At 30.2% G+C, this 25,019-nt stretch overlaps 4 protein-coding genes across 12 annotated transcripts; all 4 read right to left on the reverse strand.

Moving 5' to 3' along the window:
• Positions 1-231: 231 nt before the first annotated feature.
• On the reverse strand, positions 232-7,420 carry LOC107942947 (receptor like protein 21). 8 transcript variants are annotated; one of them, XM_041085693.1, is made up of 7 exons: positions 6,853-7,420; positions 6,141-6,262; positions 5,991-6,065; positions 5,212-5,370; positions 5,071-5,127; positions 4,500-4,646; positions 232-2,592 (listed from the first exon to the last, which is right to left on the reverse strand). In XM_041085693.1, the coding sequence occupies exons 4-7, from the start codon at positions 5,345-5,347 to the stop codon at positions 413-415; spliced, it is 2,520 nt and encodes an 839-aa protein (XP_040941627.1). In that variant the 5' UTR covers positions 5,348-5,370; positions 5,991-6,065; positions 6,141-6,262; positions 6,853-7,420; the 3' UTR covers positions 232-412. The 8 variants fall into 8 exon arrangements, with proteins under 8 accessions (XP_040941627.1, XP_040941632.1, XP_040941633.1 ...); XM_041085694.1 differs by lacking the exon at positions 5,991-6,065 and adding an exon at positions 6,353-6,420 and having other exon boundaries at positions 239-2,592; positions 6,853-7,417; XM_041085695.1 differs by lacking the exons at positions 5,991-6,065; positions 6,141-6,262 and having other exon boundaries at positions 239-2,592; positions 6,853-7,419.
• Positions 7,421-8,850: 1,430 nt separating this feature from the next.
• LOC121212355 (receptor-like protein 13) lies at positions 8,851-10,888 on the reverse strand. Its single transcript, XM_041084826.1, has 3 exons — positions 10,216-10,888; positions 9,362-9,692; positions 8,851-9,208 (listed from the first exon to the last, which is right to left on the reverse strand). Exons 1-3 carry the CDS (start codon positions 10,886-10,888, stop codon positions 8,851-8,853), a joined length of 1,362 nt encoding a protein of 453 aa, XP_040940760.1.
• Positions 10,889-14,833: 3,945 nt separating this feature from the next.
• Positions 14,834-20,149, reverse strand: LOC107943340 (receptor like protein 21). 2 transcript variants are annotated; one of them, XM_016877085.2, is made up of 6 exons: positions 20,107-20,149; positions 19,772-19,920; positions 19,626-19,682; positions 19,381-19,473; positions 19,110-19,256; positions 14,834-17,129 (listed from the first exon to the last, which is right to left on the reverse strand). In XM_016877085.2, exons 2-6 carry the CDS (start codon positions 19,785-19,787, stop codon positions 14,947-14,949), a joined length of 2,496 nt encoding a protein of 831 aa, XP_016732574.2. In that variant the 5' UTR covers positions 19,788-19,920; positions 20,107-20,149; the 3' UTR covers positions 14,834-14,946. The 2 variants fall into 2 exon arrangements, with proteins under 2 accessions (XP_016732574.2, XP_016732576.2); XM_016877087.2 differs by lacking the exons at positions 19,110-19,256; positions 19,381-19,473.
• A 118-nt stretch (positions 20,150-20,267) lies between these two features.
• Positions 20,268-21,487, reverse strand: LOC121202857 (receptor-like protein 9a). Its single transcript, XM_041085701.1, has 3 exons — positions 21,001-21,487; positions 20,653-20,799; positions 20,268-20,407 (listed from the first exon to the last, which is right to left on the reverse strand). The coding sequence occupies exons 1-3, from the start codon at positions 21,356-21,358 to the stop codon at positions 20,379-20,381; spliced, it is 534 nt and encodes a 177-aa protein (XP_040941635.1). The 5' UTR covers positions 21,359-21,487; the 3' UTR covers positions 20,268-20,378.
• Between the last annotated feature and the right edge of the window lie 3,532 nt (positions 21,488-25,019).

Here is a 25,019-nt window from a genome sequence, read left to right on the forward strand (position 1 = left end):
TAGTTTATATATTCTAATTAAATTTTATAAATAATTAATATTTATTGTTTAAAAATATTTAAAATTTATATTTTATATATTAAAATATTAACAAGAAGTAATAATAAATTTTTTATATTCTTACTAAAATATAATAATATTAACTAATTTAAGTATTATTTTAATGTACATTTGTTCATTGATAATAACATATCTAAAATGGATATTTTATTTTTAAAAAGCATTTTTTGACAGCAATGTTAAACATTCAAATTTTAAATTAAAATTTTTAAAAGCACTTTTTTAAAATATTTTTTCACAATACTTTTTCACAGCACTTTTTCAAAAGTATTACCAAACTAGCCTTTACGAGTTAGACATTGACAAAAAATAAAAAGGTGAAGGAGTGAGCATGGCTTGGCTAAATGGTTCCTTAATGGAATCGTTTAGGCAGAATATGGTCGAGCACAAAATAATAGCAGGACATGGTGGCTGCTTCTACGTGATAGAACCATGCTTGTCTCCAGTAAGGATTAATGTACAACACCATGGCAATACACAATGGCATCACAATGTACGACCCAACAAAACTTGCGTAAAAGAATTCCATGTCAATGAAACCCTTGTCAGTTGCATTTTTCGGCATCGATGAAGATGATCCATCTATTGAGCAATTCTTTGGCAATGGTTCACCACAAAGGAAAAGATTTCCCAGGTAACTACTTTCTTCAAATGTTGCAAATTGTCCGGTCATTTGAGGTGTAATTCCTGATAAATTATTGTATGCCACACTGAAAAAGGACAAAAAATGTAACCCCAGAAGTTGGGAAGGGATATTCCCGCTCAAGTGGTTGTGAGAAAGATCCAGACTCTCAATTTGGGATAAGTCGGCAAGTGTTGGAGGGATTGGTCCTATCAAACTGTTGTGAGAAAAATTCAAGACGATGATGTCTCTATAGTGTTGGAATTGGTGGGGAATCTCACCAGTCAACTTGTTGCAAGAGAGATCAATTCCAGACAGGTAAGTGAGGACTGTTGCCTTATAAAAGTAGGATATGCATTTCATGGTGAACTTTATCGGCACATCAACATAGAAAGATCCGATGGAACCGTCGTAACCACTGTTGTCAAAATAAGCACGGGAACTATCATTCGATATTGTATTCATCAAGCAAGGAGGAATTGTACCAGAAAGATTGTTGCTAGAAACATCAATCAACCTTAACAAATGTAACTCGCATAATTGAACCGGAATCCCACCTTCAAAGTAGTTGTTATTTATGAGAAGATAACTCAACGTAGAAAGGCTGCCAATCCAATTTGGAATATTTCCAATTAAGTGGTTGTTGCTAAGATCCAGTGTCACCAAACCACTGCTGTTAAAAAAACTGGTGATCGGCCCTTCTAGCTTGTTTCTTGATAAATAAACATGAGTGAGGCTTAAAGAGTTGAAGCAAGATGGCAAACTTCCCGATAAGTTGTTGGCCGAAAGGTCCAAAAATTTCAGACTATAGTTGAGTTCGCAAAATTCCACGGGAATTGGACCTTCAAAATGATTATTTGCCATCAGAAGTACTTCCAAGTATGACATCGTTCCCATCCACCTTGGTATCCCACCGAAAAGTGTGTTATTGCTTAAATCCAATGCTAACAGTGACATACTCTCCATGGAGCTTGGTATATCACCAAAGAGTTGGTTATTGCTAACATCGAATATGAACAACCCCATGGGCAAGTGCCTCGGTATTCCACCACTCAATCTATGGTTGGAGAAGTCCAATAATTTGAGGGAAATCATATCACCAATCGAAATCGGAATACCACCGCCAAAAAAATTATTCGACATGTTGAGAACTAACAATGATGGTAGTTTTGCTCCGATTTCATTAGGGATGTTGCCATCGAGGGAATTACTGGAAACATCCAACCGTGATAAACCCCTACGAGAAGTCGATGGTAGGTGAAAATGTCCCGATAGAGAGCTATTGACTAGATTTAGTGTTTCTAATTTCTTGTTGTTTTCCAACAACCAGTTTGGGAACTGATCTCCCTTGAAATTGATGTTAGAGAGATCAACATCTCGCAAGTCATGTTGATGATTGAGAGATTGAGGGAATGATCCACCATCTCCGCAACAAGATAAACTGATAGATCTCAACTGGAATGTTGGGGTGTCTACAGAATGCATCTCAGTTTCAGCATTATATGTCGTGTTGTTGTCTGCATATAATTTTTGGAGTTTTGAAAGGTTGAACAACGGAGCCAATGAACTTGGGATCTCAATGTTATTGTTCGAAAGCCATAATTCTCGGAGGGATGTTAGACTCATAAAATAAGATATATCTCCAGAAAATTTATTGGAACGGAGATCTAAATACTCGAGCAACTTTAAATTTTTAAGCATAGATATATCTCCAAAAAAATTGTTGGAAGAGATATCTAAATACTTGAGTAACCTTAGATTCTTAAACATGGATATATTTCCAGAAAAATTATTGTAAGAGATATCTAAATATTTGAGGGATGTGAGTTCAGAGAAGCATTCAGGCAAACTAGCATTCCAGTAGCTGTTGATGATGGCCAGCGTTTGTAGCTTCCTCAATTCACAAAAACCTGCAAATGTAACATTACTATTCTAACATTATAAAATGTAAAAGTATCATATTAGTCTTTATATTATATTTTAGATTGTATTTTGGTATTTTTATTAAAAAATAGATAAATTAATTCTTATGTTAAACGAGGGAGTAAGGTAGTTCCTTTATTAAAATTGTGATGTTAAATGCTTATTTTGGTATTTTATATATAAGGTATATTAACAAATTTAACCTTCAACTTTTATACCTTTATTCAATTTGACCTCTACTCTTTTATATAAGTAAGATGACCTTCAAACGTTCCAATACTGATGTGACATAATTTTATAATTTTAAAAAATAATGAAAAAAGTTCTTCAAAATTAATAAAATGTAAATTACCTATATATAAAAGTTATAGTATAATGATAGAAGCATCTAATTGTAACAACACTTTAATTTTCAGATTAAATTAAAATGTCTAATAGTTTAACGATTATTATAAAATTTAAGTAAATTTTTTTATGTTTTTAATAATTTTTTAAAAAAAATTAAAAATGTCATTAGATAAATAAATAAAGACCAATAGCAAAGATTGAAACAAAACACCGTTGATTGGTGATGGTGAATTTTGAGGTCCTCTTTAATTTCTAATTTTTTTTTATTAAATACTCATTTTAAATTGGCAATGGACCCGAAATACCTTATTCTTAACGAAAAATACCGAAAATATAAATTTTAAATGATTAAATCAAAATTTTATCATTTGAGGGAGGTTAAAGTGTAATTTTACCTTTATTAATTTAAAATTTTAAAAAATTTAAAGGATCAAAATAAAAAATTTTCCATTTTAAGGGAGCGAGGCATTCTCCCCTGCATACATGTAAAATTTATAACTAATCTTTAATTATCACATTACTCTTATATACTGATTTTTCAAAGTACTTGTAGCAGAATAATTATTTTTTGCTTTTTTTTAATACTTTAAATTTTTTTGTATTTCTAAAAAAATTATTTATTTTTATTGAATATTGTTTGAAAAACTTCTATAATTCTAGATTTTTATTGAATGTTTGAAAAGCTTTTATACGTTTAGAATTATTTATGTTTATTTTTTTATTTCTTTTTAATTTTGATGAGATTCAATTCAAAATTTTTGGAATTATAATTTTTATTTATACTTTACTGAAATTTTTTATAATTTTAAACTTATATGTTGATGTGATATATATAATAAAATAATGACACATCAATAATGAAAGGTTTGAAGTTCAATTTGCTCTAAATAAAAGAGTAGGGTCAAATTAAAAAAATATGTAAAGATTAATGTCTAAATTTATTATTTTGTTTTACATATAAAACACCAAAATAAGAATTTAATAACACAATTTTAATGGAATGGACTATTTTGTTGCTTCATCTAATGTACAAGGATCAATTTACTCATTATTTAATAGAGAGACTAAAATGTAATCCGAAATATGATACAGTGATTGTTGTGCTGCTTTTATCCATTATAAAGGTTATGTAATAGAAACCCAGTGTTATTTAAAGCATATGTACTGCTTAATTGAATGGCATATATTTAGTTAATCAATTAATAAAAATAAATAAATTTATGAAACAATTATAATGTAACGAGGATGATTTTGACATGGACGTTTTGTCAATGGAAAAATATCAACACTTATTACTCAATGTGTGATGGTTTTTTTTGTGTTACTTTGTTAGGTTATTGTGCTTTATTATGTTGGTGTTATAAGTGTAATTTTTTTGTGTTATTGGTTTTATTTTAATTTTCAAATGTTGAAATTAAAGATTTTAGTGATCAGAGTATTTCACCTACGGTTTTGGGGTATTTTACTTTTTTATCAATAAATTTATTTTTGGCTAAAACAAAAAGAAACAAAAAAACTAAAATTGAAAAAGATGTAATAAATATACCATGTAAGGTGAGATTATCATCAACGTCACAACCATCAATGACCAAGTCCTCAAGAGAAGTGAGGGTTCCAATATCTTGAATAATGTTGGAAGTGCAAGATAAATCCGTTAAGGTCAATTCTTTCAAATTTGTTAAATTTTGCCATCCTATAAAAAACACTTACAGATATGAGTATGTTCTGAAATACAAAAATGCAAAATCAAATATTTCAGGTAAGTTGTACAAATATTTTAATATATATATTTTTATGTAATCTGGAAAATAACTTACTTTGGATAATTATTGTCCTATTCATTCTAACGCCTTCCAAGGAAAGTGTTTTCAATGACGGGAATATGTCCAATGATTGAAGTTGAAGATTAAGTACCATAGAAAATTTTTTTATGGAGAGAAGAAATAAATTATATAGTATTAATAAACCCTTTTTTTAAAGAGTACTAGGACAAAATTAACAAATTAATTATTGAAGAAATAAATTATATAGTATTAATAAACCCTTTTTTTAAAGAGTACTAGGACAAAATTAACAAATTAATTATTGAAACATAATTTTATTCTAGCAGCACGTACCATTTTCATTATGACACTCTAAATGTAGTTTCTCCAAGTTTTTCATAGCAGGTAACCCTGAGAACAATATTCATGGATAATTTTTTTTAAAAGAAAAGCAATGTACTGGGAACAGGAGGAGAGGGAGCAAACCGTTTTTACCTATTGATTCCTCCATCGCGTCTCCATCAAATATATGTGTTAAAGACAAAGACTTGAGATTTGAAAGGCTACCCAACGATGACAATATGTTACTGTTGAAGATATTCCCCCACAAATTAAGCTCTTTTAGGCTCATCAACTTTAGTTCCCTTTTATTATCTATACAAACACCATATAAAATGTTACAAGACATTTCTTGTCCTGATCTCACTTATGTGATTTTAACCTAACTTGCAAAAAGCTAATGAAATAATAATCTGCTTAGTATGTGCTTGTAAATAGTAATTAAAGATAATTAAAATATCTCTTTTTCATATTGTAATAAGTCCAATTTGTCCCGGCCTATAATAAACCAGAAAGCAAAAAAAAATAAAAAATATCAAACAAAAATAAAAATAAATCAATGTCCATTTACAAAACCCCGGGTCCATAAAGGAACCCAAAACCAAAAATAAAACAAACAAAAAAAACCCAAAATAATAAAAGTCCATTAGTCTAAAATAATCCAAGACCCAAACATTAAAATCCTAACCCAAAACCCGAGACCCAAAATGACTAATCTTTCCTCGTACGTAACCGGCTTCCGAACCCGTTTTTAAATTTACGTAGGCCAAAATTGATTTAAATGGAATAAAATATTTTATTAGGTGATCCTATCACATCTAAACAAACCACACTTTATTTTAAAAATCAATCCCTATTTTTTCCAAAAATAAAAATAGTTTCGACACATATATTATAGATTTTTCCAAAAAAAAAAAAGAAACATGTTGAATTACCTTGAGATGGAGTAGAGTCATTTATTTCATCATAGCTTATATTTAGTATCTTTAAATGACTCAAAACATTTAAATCTGTAGAAAAAATTACAAACAATTAAAACTTGTAATGAGAAATTAATAGATGCATATGTTTTAAAGCATACTTGCCTTGAATATAGCTCCATTTTGTCAAAAGGTTACTTTCTATATTCAAAGATTTTAAATGCGGGAGGACAGCGAGAGATGAAAATTTGCAGCACCTCAAGTTTGGTCAACCTCAATTCTCTTTTCTGTAAAAGTGTAATTGGTAATTGCATAAACTGTATTTTCATTTTACTACTCAAATGTCGTATATGTTAAACATAATTATGTCTACTCACGCTTTGGAGGCTCTCGATTTTATTGTCGTTTAGATGCAACTCCTTTAAATTCTTTAAATTATTGAGTTCTGTTAAAACACAATAATACATATCATTTAGTTATTCAAAAAAATAAATTTTCTCAATGTAAGCATGAAATTTTATGAGCAACTTTGTCTAAGATATTGATATTTCCTTGTAATCCACAATTTTTCAAAAACAAAGTTTTTAGAGATGAATGTGATAGGATGTTTCCTAATAATATGTTGTTGCTTAAATCCAAAATCTCTAACTTGTTCAATTTTGATAACCTCTTAATGCCCGATAATCATCCAATAATATCATAAAATTAAATATTAATATAGTCACTAATTATTCACTTCAGCCTCCTTCATGTATAACATAATATTTACTTTATCATTAGTAAGATTTGAGTCTGTGAATTAATTACTTTCAAGAGTTAAAACTTATAAGAAAATCCTTTTTAAAGATTGCAGATAATAAGGTGAAGATGAATGAACCTTGATTGTCAATAAAACCAGCAATGTAGTTGCCTCCTAAATTAAGACTCTTCAATTCTTCGAAGGGAAGAAACAAAGAGATGTTGAGATACCATCCCTGATAGATATCCTTGTTGTCTCTCTATCATAACTATCCTCAAGGAAGAGTTGGGTGACTCGTCCAGTGGAAGTGCTGCACTCAACCCAATTCCATCGGCAACAATTTCCCTTCCCCCAAGAAATCTCTTCACCGTTAACACGAGGAAAGAAAGGTTTGAGTTGGAAGAGAGCAGCTTTCTCAATCTCCCAGCACCCTTCACTTTGATACCCTCCAAATAAGAAAGCAACCACAAACACCCACACCAATTTCCAGTAATCCATCTCTCTTAAAACAATGCCCACTCACTCTCAGATATTGGCATGCACCACCACCACACCTTTGGGGTTTATATAATAGTAAATCTAAGTATGTTTCCTGGAAATTCATTGAATAGGCCCACTGTTGGATTAATTATCTTTTCCCCTCTTTTTACTGCTAAATAATTATTTGGATAATAAAACCACAGCACTGGGATGCAGGTGGCTGGACTCAGATTCTAGAAAGACTTATGCTTTAGTTTTTGTAGAATTAAATTTACTTAACCTTATTTATAACATTTAGTTAATAGATATTAAATATTTGCATAAACTCAAATTTCTTAGTACTTTCCTGCGAATCTTTCTTTGTGGAAATACACTCAAATTTCTCCAAATATTTCTTTGTGAAAACGTTATTTGCGGAAATACAGTCAAATTTCTGCGAATCTTTCTTTGTGGAAAAATATAGTCAAATTTCTTCGTACTTTCCTGCAAATTTTTCTTTGTGGAAAAGTAAGCAAACTCAGGCCGTGAAGAACACTCTCACCTCAATTATACAGTAGCTTTGACCACAAAACGCTAAATTAATAAAAATATATATTTAAATTTTATTATTTTATTTAAATAATTCTCTTTACTTTTGTTATATTTAAACAAATTCTTAAATTATAACATTAATTTAATATTTCCCTTAAAAGATTTTTTTTTCTTAAATAAAAATAAAAATAAAATAAAATAGAAAGAAATGTTTTTTTAAAACGTAAAGTTGTTGAAATATTATTTTAAGATATTAATCTTGATAAATGTATTGATACTAAACCAATAGAACGTATGCTCCACTAAAATGAATGTGGTTGAGGATTATTGATTTCTTGATTGCATTATTGATGAGGGGTTAATAATTTATTTTAATTTTTTATCCGTGCAATGTACAAATCGATTGTGTATATCAATTAAATATATTAAATATTTTTTATTTTGTATAAGTTTCATGAATGGAATAAAGAAAAATACAAATTGATTATTAAAAAAAAATGTTAAAACTAGTAAGTGAAACAATAATTAAAAGGAATAAATCTTAAAATTATAGATGAACTTTGGTAATGTGCGATTTCTTAGGTTCAAATCTTGTCTAAATCAACCTATTCTCAAAAATAAGAATTCTTGCAGAAATAATTTAAGGCACTAAAGCAAAGTAGGAGCAAACTCAAAAGAAAAAGAAGTTATGAACGAACAAAAATATCATAGAAATATAACATACCAAGTGTTTGAGTAAATGTTCTCAAAATTATTCTATTACTTTTGCAACTGAATGATTACATACGAGGAGAAGACATCTATTTATAGTTAAAGCTCCCTCAAAACTAACGGTATAAATTAAATTACATCGACAATTAAGATTTGTACCTATGTATAATATTGTATCTTTTCTTTACAATGTCGGATTATAAGTGAGACAATCCAAGCAAAGAAGACAGTAAGTGAATTGGAACAGTTTTTTTTTTATATATAGAATTGAAATCATGAGCCACTTCATTGAAACTAGCCAAATAAGAAAGATGCATAAAAAGCTTTTATTGAGAAGATGACAAACCACTAAATCAAGTATGACATTGACAAAGAAAAGGTGAAGGTGTGAGCATGGCTTGGCTAAATGGTTTCTTAACGGAATCGTTTAGGCAGAGTATTGTCGAGCACAAAATAGTAGTAGGACATGGTGGCTGCTTCTACATGATAGAACCAAGCTTGTCTCCAGTAAGGATTAATGTACAGCACAATGGCAATACACAGTGGCATCACAATGTACGACCCAACAAAACTTGCACAAAAGACTTTCATGTCAAGGAAACCCTCGTCAGTTGCATTCCTCGGCATTGATGAAGATGATTCATCTGTTGAGCAATTCTTTGGCAATGGTTCACCACAGAGGAAAGGATTCCCCACGTAACTGCTTTCTTCAAATGTTGCAAATTGTCCGGTCGTTTGAGGTGTAGTTCCTAATAAATTATTGTATGCCACACTGAAAAAGGACAAAAAAATGTAACCCCACAAGTTGGGAAGGAATATTCCCACTCAAGTGGTTGTGAGAAAGATCCAGACTCTCAATTCGAGATAAGTCAGAAAGTGCTGGAGGGATTGGTCCTATCAAACGGTTGTGAGAAAAATTCAAAACGATAATGTATCAGTTCTGGATTGGAGGGGAATCTCACCAGTCAACTTGTTGCAAGAGAGATCAATTCCAGACAGGTAAGTGAGGACTCTTCCCCTATAAAAGTAGGATATGCTTTTCATGGTGACCTCTACCGGCACATCAGCAGAGAAAGATCCGATGTAACCGTTGTAATCATAGTCGGAATAATAAGCATGGGAGCTGTCATTCGATATTGAATTCATCAAGCAAGGAGGAATTGTACCAGAAAGATTGTTGTTAGAAACATCAATCAACCTTAATCGATTTAACTTGCATAATTGAACCGGAATCCCACCTTCAAAGTGATTGTTATCTAGGAGAAGATAAACCAACGTAGAAAGGGTGCCAATCCAATTTGGAATGTTTCCAGTTAAGTGGTTGTTGCTAAGATCCAATGTCACCAAATAATTGCTGTTTAAAAAACTGGTGATAGGCCCTTTTAGCTTGTTTCTTGATAAATAAACATGAGTGAGCCTTGAAAAGATGAAGCAAGATGGCAAACTTCCTGATATGTTGTTAGCCGAAAGGTCCAAAAATTGAAGACTAGAGTTGAGATTGCAAAGTTCCATGGGATTGGACCTTCAAAACGATTATTTGCCATCACAAGTTCTTCCAAATTTGACATCTTTCCCATCCACCTTGGTATCCCACCGAAAAGTGTGTTATTGCTTAAATCCAATGTTAACATAAGTGTCAGATTCTCCATGGAGCTTGGTATATCACCAAAGAGTTGGTTATTGCTAACATCGAATAATACCAACCCCATGGGCAAGTGCCTCGGTATTCCACCACTCAATTTATTGTTGGACAAGTCCAATAATTAAGGAAAATCATACCACCAATCGAAATCGGAATACCACCGCCAAAAAAATTATTCGACATGTTGAGAAGCTCTAATGATGGTACTTTTGCTCCGATTTCATTTGGGATGTTGCCATTGAGGGAATTATTGGAAACATCCAAATATAATAAACCCCTATGAGAAGTCGGTGGTAGCTGAAAATGACCCGATAGAGAGCTATTAGCAAGATGTAGTTCCTTTAATTTCTTGTTGTTTTCCAACAACCAGTTTGGGAACTGATATCCCTTGAAATTGATGTTAGAGAGATCAACATATTCCAAGTCATGTTGATGATTGAGAGATTGAGGAAATGATCCACCATCTCCGCAACAAGATAAAGTGATAGATCTCAATTGGAATGTTGGGGTGTCTAAAGAATGCATCTCTGTTTCAGCATTATATATCATGTTGTTGTCTGCATATAATTTTTGGAGTTTTGAAATGTTGAACAACAGAGCCAATGAACTTGGGATCTCAATCTTATTCTTCGAAAGCCTTAACTCTCGGAGGGATGTTAGACTCTTAAGATGAGATATATTTCCAGAAAACTTATTGGAAGAGAGATCTAAATACTCGAGTGACGTTAAATTTTTAAGCACAATTATATCTCCAAAAAAACTGTGGAAAGAGATATCTAAATACTCGAGTGATGTTAAATTCTCTAACATAGATATATTTCCAAAAAAATTATTGGAAGAGATATTTAAATACTTGAGGGATGTGAGTTCAGAGAAGCACTCAGGCAAACTAGCATTCCAATAATTGTTGATGATGGCCAGCGTTTGTAGCTTCCTCAATTCACAAAAATCTGCAAACAAATTGGCATATGAAATGGTTGAACACTATTTTGACATTATAAAGGGTAAAAGTACCATATTAGTCCTTATACTATATCTTAAATTTTATTTTAGTACTTTTACTGGAAAAAATGGATAAATTTATCCCCGTCCGTTAAATGAATGAGCAAAATAATGTTAATTGCTTATTTTGGTGTTCTACATATAAGGCATAATAACAAGTTTAGCCCTTTAATTGCTTATTTGGTGTTCTATATGTAAGGCATAATAACAAATTTAGCCCTCAACCTTTATACATTTATTAAACTTAGCCTCTAGTCTTTTATACAAGCAAGTTGACCTTCAAATGTTTCATTATCGATGTGACACAATTTTATATTAAATATCATATTAGCAAATAATTTTAAAATTATAAATAATATAAATGTAAAATATAAAAGCTAAAGGAATAATATAAAATAAAATAATGGCACATCATCAAAGAAAGGTATGAAGCTCAATTTGTTCTAAATAAAAGAGTAGAGGCCAAATTAAAAATTATGTAAAGGTTAAAGATTAAATTTATTATTATGTCTTATATATAAAACAACAAAATAAAAATTTAATAGCATAATTATAATGGAAGAAATTATTTTGTTGCTTTATTTAATGTACAGGAATAAATTTATTTAATTTTTAGTAAAAAAGCCAAAATACAATTCGAAATGTGGTTCAAAGATTATTATTGTGGCGCTTAAAGCTTATGTAATGCATATGTACTGCTTAATGCTTAATTAAATGATATATATTTAGTTAATCCACTAATAAAAAGATACAAATTGAAGGGTAAATTATACCAATAGTGATTCAATTTTGATTTTAATGACAAAATAGTCACTCAACTTTCAATTCAGTTACTCAACTTTTAAAAAATAATAATTAGATCACTAACGTTATCAAAAAGTGATAAATCAGTCATCCATTAACGGTTTCCATTTTAAGCCTAATGTGACAGGTGACGTGGCCAGTTAACTTGCTACTATGAAAATCCAATTTAGGAATCAAACAAAACAGTAAAAGAAGAAGAGAAGAAGAGAAGAAATTTATTGGGTTAATGATCATTTTATGGGTTTTAATTTCTGGGTTAATGGAAGTTTTTTAAATTTCTTGTTAATGAATTTTTTTGGTAAAAAAATTTATTTTTGTTCTTTTTTTTTCCTCTCTTCTTCTTCTTCTACTGCCCCAGCTAGGCAGCAAACCCTCCAACTAACTAGTTAAATGACAGCAAGAAGCCGGTTAAATACTAGGTCACTTTTCCGTTACGTGTGTAACAGAAAATGGTTAATAGTATTGATTTGTTATTTTTTGAATGTTGAGTAACTGTTTTGTCATTAACATCAAAGTTGAGTGATTGTTGATATAATTTACCCTAAATTGAATCAATAGATGGAAAATTTTATAACAATCTTGTGGCACCTTGAACTCAAGGCCATTGGTAACGAGGATGATTTTGACATGGATGTTTTGTCAATGGAAAAATCAGATGCGAGGAAAACTTATTACTCATAGCATGATGGTATTTTAGGTTTTGAGTTTCTTTGTGTTTTTAGGTTATTGTACTTTATCATATTGGTGTTGTAAGTGTAAGGTCTTTGGATTGTTGGTTTTGTTTTAATTTTCAAGCGTTGAAGCGAGGGATTTTATTGTTTTGAGAGTGTTTTTAGATTACGTTGTTTATTAACTGTTAAATATGACTCCTATTTTCAGTCAAATTTGAAAAATAATCTTTCAGTTAAACTCTGTTTACTTGTTTCAATCAAACACTGATTAGTTTAGATTATTTTATTATTATTTGATCTATGAATTTAGCCTATAAATAGGCTCTTTTACAACCTTAGAAAATATGCCCATTAAAGATTAGAACTCATAACACATTTAGAGAATTTTGTGTTTACATTTTGTGGGTTCTTTGTTTTCGGGTTTTCGGAGTTTAGTTTTTATTTCCATCTTTTTGTACTCTTCGTTCTTTTGCCATTATAGTAAAATTATCTTTGCCCGTGGTTTTTTATCCTCTTTGAAGGGGTTTTTCCACGTTAAATTTGTGTGTTCAATTTCTCAATTTATTCCGCTATTTTCTTGTTTGTTGCTTAATCGGGTCGAAATCCTAACAAGTGGTATCAGAGCTAGTTCAATTTTCATTGATCAGTCCATTCAAAGATGGTAACAACAAGGTTTGAAATTGAGAAGTTCGATGGTGAGACAAATTTCAATCTGTGGCAAGTTCGGATGATGGCAATCCTAGTTCAATCCGGTTTGAAAAAGATTGTTACTGGGAAAAAGCCTAACAATCTAAATAAAATAGGATGGGAAGAGCTTGATGAAAAGGCTTTGTCTGCAATCCAGTTATGCCTCGCGAATACGGTATTGTAGGAGGTATTGATGGAGAAGACCTCATCCGCTTTGTGGAAAAGGTTAGAAACTCTTTATGCGGCTAAGTCTCTGACTAATCGTTTAGTGTTGAAACAACGTCTATTTACGTTTCGCATGAACGAAGGTGAGCTTCTTAGAGATCACATCAGTCAATTTATTACTCTTTTAAATGATTTAAAGAATGTTGAGGTTCATATTGACGATGAAGATCAGGCTATGCTATTATTGTGCTCTTTACCCCCTTTATACAAGTCTTTCAGGGAGACCCTGATTTATGGCAGAGACAAACTCTCGTTAGAAGATGTGAAGGGTCATTTGTTGAGTAGAGACAAACTCGACAATGAGCTTCATTTGGATAGCAAGACAGATAGGCAAGCTTCCATTTTGGTAGCATCAAAGAAACGAGATAAAAGGTGTCGCTATTGTAAAAAGTTAGGTCACGTCAAAGCAGATTGTTATAAACTGCGAAATACAAAAGCTGCTGAGAGTAACGAGGAAGATGTAGCTGGTGCTAATTTGACTATTTCTTTGAAGAGAGGTTCTCTTTTGGATGCAAGTTTTGAAAAGTTAAGACACTGTGTTCGTGAAAATCAGACCCGGGTTAGTTTTGATTTGGCAGTGTACAAGTCGAAGGCTAGAAGTCTTCCAGTTTCTAAGCACAAATTCGACTCAGTTAATTCCCTGCATAGTTCAAGATAGGCTCGTGACGGGCTTTGGCAAAGATGACGTTGTAGAAATATGAGTCAATGTGGAGATTTGTTAAATATGACTCCTATTTTCAGTCAAATTTGAAAAATAATCTTTCAGTTAAACTCTGTTTACTTGTTTCAATCAAACACTGATTAGTTTAGATTATTTTATTATTATTTGATCTATGAATTTAGCCTATAAATAGGCTCTTTTATAACCTTAGAAAATATGCCCATTAAAGATTAGAACTCATAACACATTTAAAGAATTTTGTATTTACGTTTTGTGGGTTCTTTGTTTTCGAGTTTTTAGGGTTTAGTTTTTATTTCCATCTTTTTGTACTCTTCGTTCTTTTGCCATTATAGTAAAATTATCTTTGCCCGTGGTTTTTTATCCTCTTTGGAGGGGTTTTTCCACGTTAAATTTGTGTGTTCAATTTCTCAATTTATTCCACTATTTTCTTGTTTGTTGCTTAATCGGGTCCAAATCCTAACATTAACAAAGATAACAATTTAAGAATTTGAAGATCTGACATGCATCTGTCAAAAATATTAGAGTTTGGATGAATTGTCTCAAAAAAGAAGAAGAAGAAAAGATTGCAAGGATTGCAACTTGTCTTTACCATGTCAAAGATAATATTATGACTAGTTAAACTTCAAGTGTGTTTTCTTTTGTACAGAATAGAAATCATGAGCCACTTCATTGAAACTAGCCAAATAAGAAAGATACATAAAAAGCTTTTATTGAGAGCATGACAAGCCACTAAATCAAGTATGACATCGACAAAAAAAAAAGGTGAATGAGTGAGCATGGCTTGGCTAAATGGTTCCTTAACGGAATCGTTTAGGCAGAATATGGTCGAGCACAAAATAATAGCAGGACATGGTGGCTGCTTCTACGTGATAGAACCATGCTTGTCTCCAGTGAGGATTAATGTACAACACCATGGCAATACACAGTGGCATCACAATGTACGACCCAACAAAACTTGCGTAAAAGACTTTCATGTCAATGAAACCCTTGTCAGTTGTATTTTTCGACATCGATGAAGATGATCCGTTTGTGGAGCAATTCTTTGGCAATGGTTCGCCACAAAGGAAATGATTCCCCACGTAACTGCTTTCTTCAAATGTTGCAAATTGTCCGGTCCTTCGAGGTGTAGTTCCAGATAAATTATTGTATGCTACACTGAAAAAGGACAAAAAATGTAACCCCAAAAGACGGGAAGGGATATTTCCGCTCAAGTTGTTGTGAGAAAGATCCAGACTCTCAATTTGGGATAAGTCGGCAAGTGCTGGAGGGATTGGTCCTATCAAACTGTTGTGAGAAAAATTCAAAACGATGATGTCTCGAAGGTATTGGAATTGGTGGGGAATCTCACCAGTCAACTTGTTGCAAGAGAGATCAATTCCAGACAGGTAAGTGAGGACTGTTGCCTTATAAAAGTAGGATATGCTTTTCATGGTGAACTTTATCGGCACATCAACAGAGAAATATCCAATGGAACCGTCGTAACCACTGTCATCATAATTAGCACGGGAGGTAACATTCGATATTGTATTCATCAAGCAAGGAGGAATTGTACCAGAAAGATTGTTGTTAGAAACATCAATCAACCTTAACCGATTTAACTTGCATAATTGAACCGGAATCCCACCTTCAAAGTGGTTGTTATCTAGGAGAAGATAAACCAACGTAGAAAGGGTGCCAATCCAATTTGGAATATTTCCAGTTAAGTGGTTGTTGCTAAGATCCAATGTCACCAAATAATTGCTGTTAAAAAAACTGGTGATCGCTCCTTTTAGCTTGTTTCTTGATAAATAAACATGAGTAAGCCTAGAAAAGCTGAAGCAAGATGGCAAACTTTCCGATATGTTGTTGGCCGAAAGGTCCAAAAATTTAAGAGTATAGTTGAGTTTGCAAAGTTCCATGGGGATTGGACCTTCAAAATGATTATTTGCCATCACAAGTTCGTGCAAATTTGACATCTTTCCCATCCACCTCGGTATCCCACCGAAAAGTGTGTTATTGCTTAAATCCAGTGTTAACATAAGTGACATATTCTCCATAGAGCTTGGTATATCACCAAAGAGTTGGTTATTGCTAACATCGAATATTAACAACCCCATGGGCAAGTGCCTCGATATTCCACCACTCAATTTATTGTTGGAGAAGTCCAATATCTGAAGGGAAATCATATCACCAATCGAAATCGGAATACCACCGCCAAAAAAGTTATTCGACATGTTGAGAACCAACAATGATGGTAGTTTTGCTCCGATTTCATTTGGGATGTTGCCATCGAGGGAATTACTGGAAACATCCAACCGTGATAAACCCCTACGAGAAGTCGATGGTAGGTGAAAATGTCCCGATAGAGAGCTATTGACTAGATATAGTGCCTCTAATTTCTTGTTGTTTTCTAACAACCAGTTTGGGAACTGATCTCCATTGAAATTGATGTTAGAGAGATCAACATCTCGCAAGTCATGTTGATGATTGAGAGATTGAGGAAATGATCCACCATCTCCGCAACAAGATAAACTGATAGATCTCAATTGGAATGTTGGGGTGTCTATAGAATGCATCTCAGTTTCAGCATTATATATCATGTTGTTGTCTGCATATAATTTTTGGAGCTTTGAAAGGTTGAACAACGGAGCCAATGAACTTGGGATCTCAATGTTATTGTTCGAAAGCCATAACCCTCGGAGGGATGTTAGATTCATAAAATGAGATATATCTCCAGAAAATTTATTGGAAGAGAGATCTAAATACTCGAGCGACTTTAAATTTTTAAGCATATATATATCTCCAAAAAAACTGTTGGAAGAGATATCTAAATACTCTAGTAACGTTAGATTCTTAAACATGGATATATTTCCAGAAAAATTATTGTAAGAGATATCTAAATACTTGAGGGATGTGAGTTCAGAGAAGCACTCAGGCAAACTAGTATTCCAGTAACTGTTGATGATGGCCAGCGTTTGTAGCTTCCTCAATTCACAAAAACCTGCAAACGTAACACTATTCTAACATTATAAAGTGTAAAAGTATCATATTAGTCTTTATATTATATTCTAGATTGTATTTTGGTATTTTTATTAAATAAATAAATAAATTAATACTGTATATTAAATGAGTGAGCAAAATAGTCCTTTTATTAAAATTATGATATTAATGCTTATTTTGGTGTACTATAGGCATACTAACAAATTTAGCCTTCAACTTTTATACCTTTATTCAATTTGGCCTCTACTATTTTATATAAGTAAGTTGACCTTCAAATGTTCCAGTGTTGATGTGACATAATTTTATATTATATACTACATCAATAAATAATTTTAAAAAATAAATAAAATTTTATAATTTTAAAAAATAATTAAAAAAGTTCTTCAAAAAATTAATAAAATGTAAATTATATATATAAAAGTTATAGTATAATGATAAAAGCATCTAATTGTAACAACACTTTAATTTTCAGTTTAAATTAAAATGTCTAAAAGTTTAATGATTAATTTAAATTTTAAATAATTTTTTTATGTTTTTCATAATTTTTTTAAAAAATTAAAAATGTCATTAGATAAATAAATAAAGACCAATATCAAAGATTGAAACAAAACACCGCTGATTGGTGATGGGTATTTTTGGGGTCCTCTTTAATTTTCATTTTTTTATTAAATACTCATTTTAAATTGGCAATGGAACCGAAATACTTTATTCTTAGCGAAAAATATTGAAAATGTAATTTTTAAATAATTAAATTAAAATTTTATCATTTTAAGGGAGTTAAAAGTATAATTTTACTTTCACTAATTTAAAATTTTAAAAAATTTAAAAGGTCAAAATAGAAAATTTTTTATTTTAGGGGAGCAAGTGCTGCTAGGCCCCTAGAATATTCTCCCCTGCATACATGTAAAATTTATAGCTAATCTTTAATTATCACATTACTCTTATATATTGATTTTTCAAAGTACTTGTAGTAAAATAATTATTTTTTGCTCTTTTTTTAATACTTTAAGTTCTTTTGTATTTCTAAAAAAAATATTTATTTTTATTGAATATTGTTTGAAAAACTTCTATAATTCTAGATTTTTATTGAGTGTTTGAAAAGCTTTTAGACATTTAGAATTATTTATGTTTATTATTTATTTATTTTTAATTTTGAAGAGATTCAATTCATAATTTTTGGAATTATAATTTTTATTTATACTTTACTGAAATTTTTTATAATTTTAAACTTATATGTTGATGTGATATAAATAACAAAATAATGACACATCAATAATGAAAGGCTTGGAGCTCAATTTGCTCTAAATAAAAGAGTAGGGGTCAAATTGAAAAATATGTAAAGATTAATGGCTAAATTTATTATTATGCTTTATATATAAAACAACAAAATAATAATTTAATAGCACAATTTTAATGGAAGGGACTATTTTGTTGCTTCATCTAATGTACAAGGATCAATTTATTCATTATCTAATAGAGAGATCAAAGTGCAATATGAAGTATGATACAGTGATTGTTGTGTTGCTTTTACACATTATAAAGGTTATGTAATAGAAACCTAGTATTATTTAAAGCATATGTACTGCTTAATTGAATGGTATATATTTAGTTAATCCATTAATAAAAAGAAATAAATTGATGAAAAAATTATAATGTAACGAGGATGACTTTAACAAGGACGTTTTGTCAATGGGAATATTATATGCGATCAAAACTTATTACTCAATGTGTGATGATATTTTATGTTTTGTGTTTCTTTGTGATTTTAGATTATTGTGCTTTATTATGTTGGTGTTATAAGTGTAATTTCTTTGGGTTATTGGTTTTATTTTAATTTTTCAAACGTTGAAATCAAGTTTTTTGATGATCGAGTATTTCATGTACAGCTTTGGGGGTATTCTACTTCTTTATCAATAAATTTATTTTTGGCTAAAATAAAAAGAAAAAAAAACTAAAATTGAAAAAGATGTAATAAATGTACCATGTAAGTTGAGATTATCATCAACATCACAACCATCAATGACCAAGTCCTCAAGAGAAGTAAGGGTTCCAATATCTTGAATAACGTTAGAAGTGCATGATAAAACCCTTAAGGTCAATTCTTTCAAATTTGTTAAATTTTGCCATCCTATAAAAAAAAACTTGTAAATATGAGTATGTTATGAAATACATAAACGCAAGTTCACATATTTCAGGTAAGTTGTATAAATATTCTAATATATATTTTTTAGGTAATCTAAAAAATAACTTACTTTGGATAATTATTGTCCCCTTCAAACTAAAGTTTTCTAAGGAAAGAGTCTTCAATGACGGGAATATGTCCAATGATTGAAGTTGAAGGTTAACTACCACAGAAGATTTTTTGATGGAGAGCAGAAACGTTGCAAACAAATAAAATAAAATAAAGTATATAGCATTAATAAACTTTTTTTAAAAGTATTAGGACAAAATTAACAAATTAATTATTGAAACACAAATTTGTTCTAGTAATACGTACCATTTTCATAACCACACCCTAAATCCAGTTTCTCCAAATTTTTCAAAGCAGGTAACCCTGAGAACAATATTCATAGATAAATTTTTTTTTAAAAGAAAAACAATGCTGTACTGGGAAGAGGAGGAGAGGGAGCAAACCGATTTTACCTATTGATCCCTCCATCGCATATCCACATATAAAGACAAAGACTTGAGATTTGAAAGGGTACCCAGCGATGACAATATGTAACTGTTGAAGACATTCCCCCACAAATTAAGCTCTTCTAGACTCATCAACTTTAGTTCCCTTTTATTATCTGTACAAACACCATATAAAATGATATAAGACATTTCTTGTCCTGGTCTTACTTATGTGATTTGAACCTAATTTGTAAAAAGCTAATGAAATAATAATCTGCTTAGTATTTGCTTGTAAATAGTATTTAAAGATAATTCTTTTTCATATATTATATATTTTTCCAAAAAAAAAATTGTTAAATTACCTTGAGATGGAGCAGAGTTATTGTTTCCCTCATAACTTATGTTCAGTATCTTTAAATTACTCAAAACATTTAAATCTGTAGAGAAAATAACAAAAAATTAAAACTTGTAATGAGAAACTAAGAGATGTATATATTTTAAAGCATACTTGCCTCGAATATAGCTCCACTCTGTCAAATGGTTTCTTTCTATATTCAAAGATTTCAAATGCGGGAGGACGGCGAGAGATGAAAATTTGCTGCTGTTGAAATAATTAGAACTTAAATCCAGCACCTCAAGTTTGGTCAACCTCGATTGTCTTTTCTGTAGAAGTGTAATTGATAATTGCATAAACTGTATTTTCATTTTACTACTCAAATGTTGTATATGTTAAACATAATTATGTCCACTTACGCTTTGGAGGCTCACGATTTTATTATTGTTTAGATACAACTCCTTTAAGTTCTTTAAATTATCCAGTTCTGTTAAAGCACAATAATATATATCATCTAGTTATTAAAAAAAAAAGTTTTCTCAACATAAGCATGAAACTTTACGAGTAACCTTACTTAAGATATCGATGCTTCCTTGTAATCCACAATTCTTGAGAAATAAAGTTTTTAGAGATGTAAACTCAGTAAAATGTGATAAGATGTTGTTTCCTGATAATATGTTGTCGCTTAAATCCAAAATCTCCAACTTCAACCTCTTAATGCCTGATAGTCATCCAATAATATTATAAAATTAAATATTAATGTAGTCACTACTTATATTAACTTTAGATTTGAGTCTGTGAATTAATTGCTTTGAAGATTTAAAACTTCAGTGATAAAACTTATAAGAATTAAATCCCTTTTAAATAGAAGTTCGTGATTAACAAATAAAGGTTGCGGATAATAAGGTGAAGATGGATGAACCTTGATTGTGAATGAAACCAACAATGTTGTTGCCTCCTAAATTAAGACTCTTCAATTCTTCGAAGGGAAGAAACAAAGAGATGTTGAGATACCATCCCAGATTGATATCCTTCTTCTCTAAATCACAACTATTCTCAAGGAAGAGTCGGGTGACTCGTCCACTGGAAGTGCTGCACTCAACCCAATCCCATCGGCAACAATTTCCCTTCCCCCAAGAAATCCCTTCACCGTTAACAAGAGGAAAGAAAGGTTTGAGTTGGAAGAGAGCAGCTTTCTCAATCTCCCAGCACCCTTCACTTTGATACCCTCCAAATAAGAAAGCAACCACAAACACCCACACCAATTTCCAGTACTCCATCTCTCTTAAAACAATGCCCACTCACTCTCAGATATTGGCATGCAGCACCACCACACCTTTGGGGTTTATATAATCGTAAATCTAAGTGAGTTTCCTGGAAATTCATTGAATAGGCCCACTGTTGGATTAATTATCTTTTCGCCTCTTTTTATTGCTAAATAATTACTTGGATAATAAAACCAGAGCACTGGGATGCAGGTAGCTGGACTCATATTCTAGAAAGACTTATGCTTTAGTTTTTGTAGAATTAAATTTACTTAACCTTATTTATAACATTTAGTTAATAGATATTAAATATTTGCATACACTCAAATTTGTTAGTACTTTCCTGCAAATCTTTCTTTGTGGAAATACACTCAAATTTCTGCAAATATTTCTTTGTGGAAACATTCTTTTTGGAAATACAGTCAAATTCCTGCAAATCTTTCTTTGTGGAAAAATACAGTCAAATTTCTTAGTGCTTTCCTGCAAATTTTTCTTTGTGGAAAAGTAAGCAAACTCTGGCCGTGAAGCTCACTCTTACCTCAATTATACAGTTCATGGAGCACTTAATGGCTGTTGTTAGTGCTACGATGAATGCTGTTGTGGGGGGAAAATTTTTTGATTTGACGAAAAGTGTAAAAATTCTCAACCATCCTTTTTAGTCAATAGTGAAGCAGAAAAAGTAATTTCATTTCATTGCTACACAATTTTTCTAACTTAAATAATCATCAATAAGTCCTTTCTTTCTTTCTTTTCTTTGTTCTTGGGTTATTTAAAATTAATAATTTATTCATCTCAAATAGAGAATATTTACTATTTGATTAATTATGATATTCGTTATTTTCAATCCGCTATTCGATTACTCAATTGGAATCAATCCAAGACGGTATAGTTCGCCAATATGAGTTTGCATGTGGTGGATTCGCATCATCATGTAAACGAACCCACACCTAAAGAACACGTGTTAATCTTAAAATATGATATGTGTTGACATGTATAGGGTCTATTTAGAATATCACATCCAGATATCGTATCATATAGATAGATAAATTAATCTTTTCGAGAGAGAAACTTATAAAAACACATAATAATTTTTCCGAAGAATTTGTGAAGGTTAATGTCCATTATTCAGAAAAGGTAAAGAAAAAAGTAGTATACCTTTGCAATATTAGAAATTAGAGGAGAAAAGAAGAATATGATGGTTTTTTTTTGTGGGACCTATGAATATTGTTGTAGATAGGATTGACCCTAAAAAAGGGGTATACCACTAAATGGGTCCAATAGGAAATTTTGTGATGGGGGTATGAAAATAAAATTAAAAAATTGGAGGGTTAAAGCTAAAAGTTGTGTATTAAAATAGCTTAAATTAAGATTTTAATTTTTAAAAGAGATTAAAAATGATTAAATTAAATTATTAATATTTGTAGGAGATCAAAATTGTAATTGTACCATTTAATAAAAGGGTAACCTGATTGTTTCATTAGTTTATGGTTTCTTCAATAGCAGGTAAATTTATGGTTGTACGAGAATGAGTTTGAATTATTCATTTACATAGATTTAAACAAAATTTTATGAATTATTCATTTACATAGATTTAAACAAAAGTTTAAGTTATCTTATTAGATTGAATTTTTAAAAAACTTATCTAAATTTGTCGTCATTCAAATTGAATCCTTTAAATAAGTGTGAAGTTAGAATTTTTTTTGGGCCGGAATTAAATTGTATATTTTTATAATATTAAAAATGTAATTTTACCATTTTAATAGCCTATATTTTTTAAAATTTTAAAAGATTAAATCAATTTTCTATCATTTATGGAGAACAAAGTGCAATTCTATCATTACTAATTTAAAATTTTATAACCTATAACTAAATGGAAATTTTTTCATTTTAGGGAGGGCTGGAGTCCCTATTAATATGGGTGAGTGTTTGGTTTCGAGTTTATTGAGTTGATGAATCCTATTTTTAAAAATTTAACTTTCTTTATATATTCTTTATAATTTTTTTAAAAATATAAATTTTGAAATTTTTATAAATATTTTGAATTTTTGAAAATTATTTTGAATTTTTTTTGTAATTTTTGTTGAGAGAGACAAATTTGCTCATTTTCAAAATTGGAAAGGAACAAAGAAATATTTACACCAATCTATTATTTGATTTATTCTAATTATTCCAATTGCAAAGTTCAATTCGAGTTGAACTCGAAACTCAAATTACTTATTCGAGTTGACTTGAATAACTCAAATAATTCGAATAACTCGATTTAGTAAACTTGAAATTCAAATTTTATTTTCGATTTTTTTGAATCAAATCGAGTTTTGCTCATACTTACCTACAAGCCCCCTTGGAATCACCATAAATTCAACATTAAATATTGCCTTTCAATGATAAGAAGTTGGACCAACAAGTGTTAGGTATAGTTTTAATATACATTGTATTTTTAAATAGAGAATGTATGTTCAAAATTTAGAGACAATATTATTGATAAGGGCAGTCACAATCTCCGAACATGAACTGTAAAACTAAAATGGAAGATACCCCCCAAAAAAAAAGAAGTTTGATAACCCTTAAATAAGATCTTAAATTTGAGTGTTATAAATGAGAAAACAACGCTGGCAGAACTTTACCCCATATATAAAAATTTAAATTATTCTATTCTAAATGGGATAAATATAAAAACTATACACGAACTTTGATTTCGTGGGCTTTTATATATACATAAAATTTTAAACTGATTCATTTTTTTACAAATCACTTACGACAGTATCAAATTGACATAATTTTTCGTTGGTATATTGCATACACAAACAATTATATTATTCCAATATGAAAATAAATATATGTATCCATTTCTTTAAATGTGTACAATTGAATCAAATCAAAGCTTTATGTATACATGTGTACCATAATTCAAATTTCTTGTGTATAAATACACTAAATCAAAATTCATATATTAAATTACACATTAAATTAAAATTTATGTATAAATTTAATATTTATACAATTCCAAATTTAACCAAACAACAAATTGAATAGCCATAAATTCAGCATGGGTAGATAATAAATCTTATTAATTATAATTATCATTTATTGAGTAGTAATAAGTTGATTGATTCTTAAATAATATTTTTAATTTTTTATTATAAATATTCGATTTACGGTTTACTTTTTACGATATTTAACTATCTTTTTCAACAATACTCGATTTTTTTATCGATTTTTACTCGCCACTTTGGATCATCTGGAGTTGATTTCATTATTGTATTAAGTGCTTGAGTTGTGACAAAGTCAATGATAATGTGTCATAATGTTCTATTGATGCTGAGGCTAAAGCATTTGTTGTGTTGGTGGAGCTTGTTCTTCATTATCTACGACGAATTAATATTTTCTCTCTGAATTGTATGGTTCCATTTATTGGATGAATTAATGAATTTACCTTTAAAAATATATATAATATATCTTGAAATTATATAATTTTGATAAAATTTTATCCTTTATTTAAGTATTCAATCCTATTGATTTCAAATTTAATCCATATTTAATGTAAACACAAAATATTTAAACAAATTCTTTAAATTATAACATAAATTTAATATTTCCCTTAAAAGAAAATTTTTTCTTAAATACAAATAAAAATAAAATAAGAAATATTTTTTTTTAAAACGTAAAGTAGTTGAAA

This window comes from Gossypium hirsutum, chromosome A13, assembly GCF_007990345.1.
Source record: "Gossypium hirsutum isolate 1008001.06 chromosome A13, Gossypium_hirsutum_v2.1, whole genome shotgun sequence".
Classification (NCBI taxonomy): domain Eukaryota; kingdom Viridiplantae; phylum Streptophyta; class Magnoliopsida; order Malvales; family Malvaceae; genus Gossypium; species Gossypium hirsutum.